The sequence below is a fragment of the Arvicanthis niloticus genome, chromosome 15 (genome assembly GCF_011762505.2).
Source record: "Arvicanthis niloticus isolate mArvNil1 chromosome 15, mArvNil1.pat.X, whole genome shotgun sequence".
NCBI classification, from domain to species: Eukaryota; Metazoa; Chordata; class Mammalia; order Rodentia; family Muridae; genus Arvicanthis; species Arvicanthis niloticus.
This window is the reverse complement of record NC_047672.1, coordinates 905,767-908,790: the sequence shown is the minus strand read 5'-3', so window position 1 is coordinate 908,790 and position 3,024 is coordinate 905,767. Positions and strand designations below refer to the sequence as shown.

The 3,024-nt window shown below is 57.3% G+C and overlaps 1 protein-coding gene across 3 annotated transcripts; it reads left to right on the top strand.

The window, feature by feature from the left end:
* The first annotated feature begins 347 nt into the window (after positions 1-347).
* On the top strand, positions 348-2,827 carry Tmub1 (transmembrane and ubiquitin like domain containing 1). 3 transcript variants are annotated; one of them, XM_034519712.2, is made up of 3 exons: positions 348-504; positions 1,319-1,734; positions 2,008-2,827. In XM_034519712.2, exons 2-3 carry the CDS (start codon positions 1,349-1,351, stop codon positions 2,357-2,359), a joined length of 738 nt encoding a protein of 245 aa, XP_034375603.1. In that variant the 5' UTR covers positions 348-504; positions 1,319-1,348; the 3' UTR covers positions 2,360-2,827. The 3 variants fall into 3 exon arrangements, with proteins under 3 accessions (XP_034375603.1, XP_076769353.1, XP_034375601.1); XM_076913238.1 differs by lacking the exon at positions 348-504 and adding an exon at positions 654-739; XM_034519710.2 differs by lacking the exon at positions 348-504 and adding an exon at positions 746-1,017.
* The last annotated feature ends 197 nt before the right edge of the window (positions 2,828-3,024 follow it).

The window sequence follows — 3,024 nt, the reverse complement described above, 5'->3', positions numbered from 1 at the left end:
TCTCCCTAGCAAGTGGGGCAAGAAACCCACGCCTTCTCGGCTAGAGTCAATTTAGAAAGCCAAGCTAGTTTCTGACGTCCACTGTGACACAGGCTAGGCTGGGGTAGTGGCCACCTGGGCTCCCCAGAGCCTTCATCACTGCATCACCAACGCGGGTGCTCTGACGTGCTGCGGCTGACGTTGGTGTCAGAAGTGACAGATGCTCTAGCAGCTGGCGGCGGAGATAGAGTTTCTTGCAGCTGACCAAACCTCTGTAGACAAGCAGAACCCCAAGGGTCTTCCCCGTAGGCCCATCGACGATCTACGGGTACCGGGAACATCTGGTCCAGCCCGGCACGTGGGTCACAAGGAGGAGGGCGGGAACTAAACAGGGCGAACTACAATCCCCACAATGCTCCCGGGCCTCGGCAACAGGGAAGGAGAGGGAACTCAGGTGTTTGCGACCTCAGTGCCTTCGGCCCGGAAGTGCCCGAGGAGCCGAGATGGAGCTGGTGGAGCTGGGCGGTGAGTCGCTGTGCGTGGCCGCGCCCACCCGGTCGCCCCAGGCCACAGCTGGGCCCTGCTTGCTCCGCCCCGAGATCGCTGGTGCCCTCCAGTAGCTCTGGGGGGCGGGCAGATGGGAGGAGTGATGGAGCAGTCGGGGGTGGGGAGGGCTAAGTCTGGATTCTCCCCGAGGGATCAAGGGTCTGGAGGCCTCTGGGTTTGGCACCCAGGAGGCACTGAGTCGGACTGCTGCGGGGTGGGCTTTGGGTGGACCCGAGAAGGGGTTGAGCTGAGTAGGCAGCCGAGCTCCCTAGACTCCAGATTGGCCAAGGGCGGAGTTTGACGTTTGGTGTTGTCTAGGAAGCTTTGGGAAGCGGTCTGTGTTGTGGGTTGGGTTTGGGTAGATGGTAAGGGGGAGCTGAGGGGGCTACAGAGACCCTTTTGTCAGAGAAACTTAAGCGACAGGGCATCAGATGAGCTTTGCTATAAATAGCTGAAGGAATAAACTTTGCGATGAAGTGGACCAAAGAATAGGTAAGCTTTTGGGCGAAGTTTGATGAAGGTTAAATTTAAGGAGAGGGTTGCTTAGAAAAGCAAGGCCCTTTCTTGAATGTAGGGTTTGGGTGAATCGGGAGCTGAGTGAAAATCTAGAACCCAGATAGCAAAGTTAAGACTTGGAATCTAGTGATGGAAAGGGACATACCAAAAAGGCAAGTTTGGGACTACAGGATGCTAAATCCTAAGTGGGCAAGAACACAGAACAACTAGGACAGTTGAAGTTGGGGTGACTCCTGTCCAGAAAGCAGCCCCTCACCAGTTCTTTGTACCTCTCTAGCTCCTTAGCACCTCTGGCAACACAGGTGCCATGGCCTTGATTGAAGGCGTAGGCGATGAGGTGACTGTCCTTTTTGCGGTGCTTGCCTGCCTTCTGGTGCTGGCCCTTGCCTGGATCTCAACACATACCACTGAGAGTACAGACCCCCTATCACAGCCATCAGGGACCACAACACCAGCACAGCCCAGTGAAGCCATGGCAGCCACTGACAGCATCAGAGAGGAGGCCCCAGGGTCTGAGAGCCCCAGCCTGAGACACAGAGGTCCATCTGCACAACCAGAGCCTGACACAGGGGTCACAGCATCAACACCTCCAGACTCTCCACAGGAACCCCTTATGCTACGGTTGAAATTTCTCAATGACTCTGAGCAGGTGGCCAGGGCCTGGCCTCAGGACACCATTGGCTCCTTGAAAAGGTAAGCCGGGAAGAGGGTAATAACAAAATGCTAAAAATGGGGTGGGTAACTATAGAAGGGCCACCATATGAAGCTCTCCCTTATTTTCTGTTTGAGAAAACTGTCTCCTCACATTACACTCTATACCTGTTAACCTGTTCCAGCCTGTCCTGCCAGAGGCCAGGATTTGGGTGGTCAGGTGTAGGGCAGGGGTGAAAGTTGGGATTGGTCCTCTAAACAAAGGACCAGGATTGCCTGAGGCCTGCTCTCTTACCCAGGTCCCTCTCTCCTCAGGACCCAGTTTCCAGGCCGGGAACAGCAGGTTCGACTCATCTATCAAGGTCAACTTCTAGGAGACGACACCCAGACACTGGGCAGTCTCCACCTCCCCCCGAACTGCGTTCTCCACTGCCACGTGTCCACGAGAGTCGGTCCCCCACATCCTCCCTGCCCACCGGGGTCAGAGCCCGGCCCCTCCGGGCTGGAAATCGGCAGCCTTCTGTTGCCCCTGCTGCTTCTGCTGCTTCTCCTGCTCTGGTACTGCCAGATCCAGTACCGGCCCTTCTTTCCCCTGACCGCCACCTTGGGCCTGGCCGGCTTCACCCTGCTCCTCAGTCTCCTGGCCTTTGCCATGTATCGCCCGTAGTGCCTCCACGGGCTTTTGGCAGTGTAGCAGGCCCCTCTGGACCTCATTCCCCAAGGCACAAAGGGAGCTGCTGTCTGCCCAGGCCCACCTCACCCGCTGCCTGTCTTTTCCCACTACCCTGGAGCCCAGCCTTGCGCAGCAGAGGACTCCAGGTGTTAACGGAGGCCGCTCCATGTGATCTTCATAGTTCTGGGCCATCTCCTGGGGCTGCTGGCCCTCAGCCTTCGCTGCCAGTGGGTTCTTCTGGATCAGGCACTTGCTGTCGTTGCCTTGGCCCGGCACAGAGCCAGGTCACCCCAATGGGCCCATCTTAGTGTGCTGACAGAGGATCTAGATAGATCTCGTTTCAAAGAGCTGCCAAGGCTGAATTGGAAACTGGTGGACTGGGAGACGGGTGAAGGGGAATTGAGAGGAGCAGAGTTGTTTTCTGGAATTTGTGCAGATTAAAGAAACTGTGACGTTTTCGCACCTAGTGTGTCTGTATGGGACTTGAGGGTGGGGAGCCCTTGTCCTAGAAGAATGGGACCTGCCCTAGGTCCTGAGTGCGCAAGCTACCCCAGGGCTGGACAGCGGACCGCCGCTACCTGCGTCTTTCAGGACTAGCTCTGTGGCCCGCCCCCGCGACGCGCGCACTTCCCGGAAGCGGAGGGCGGGGCTCACGACTC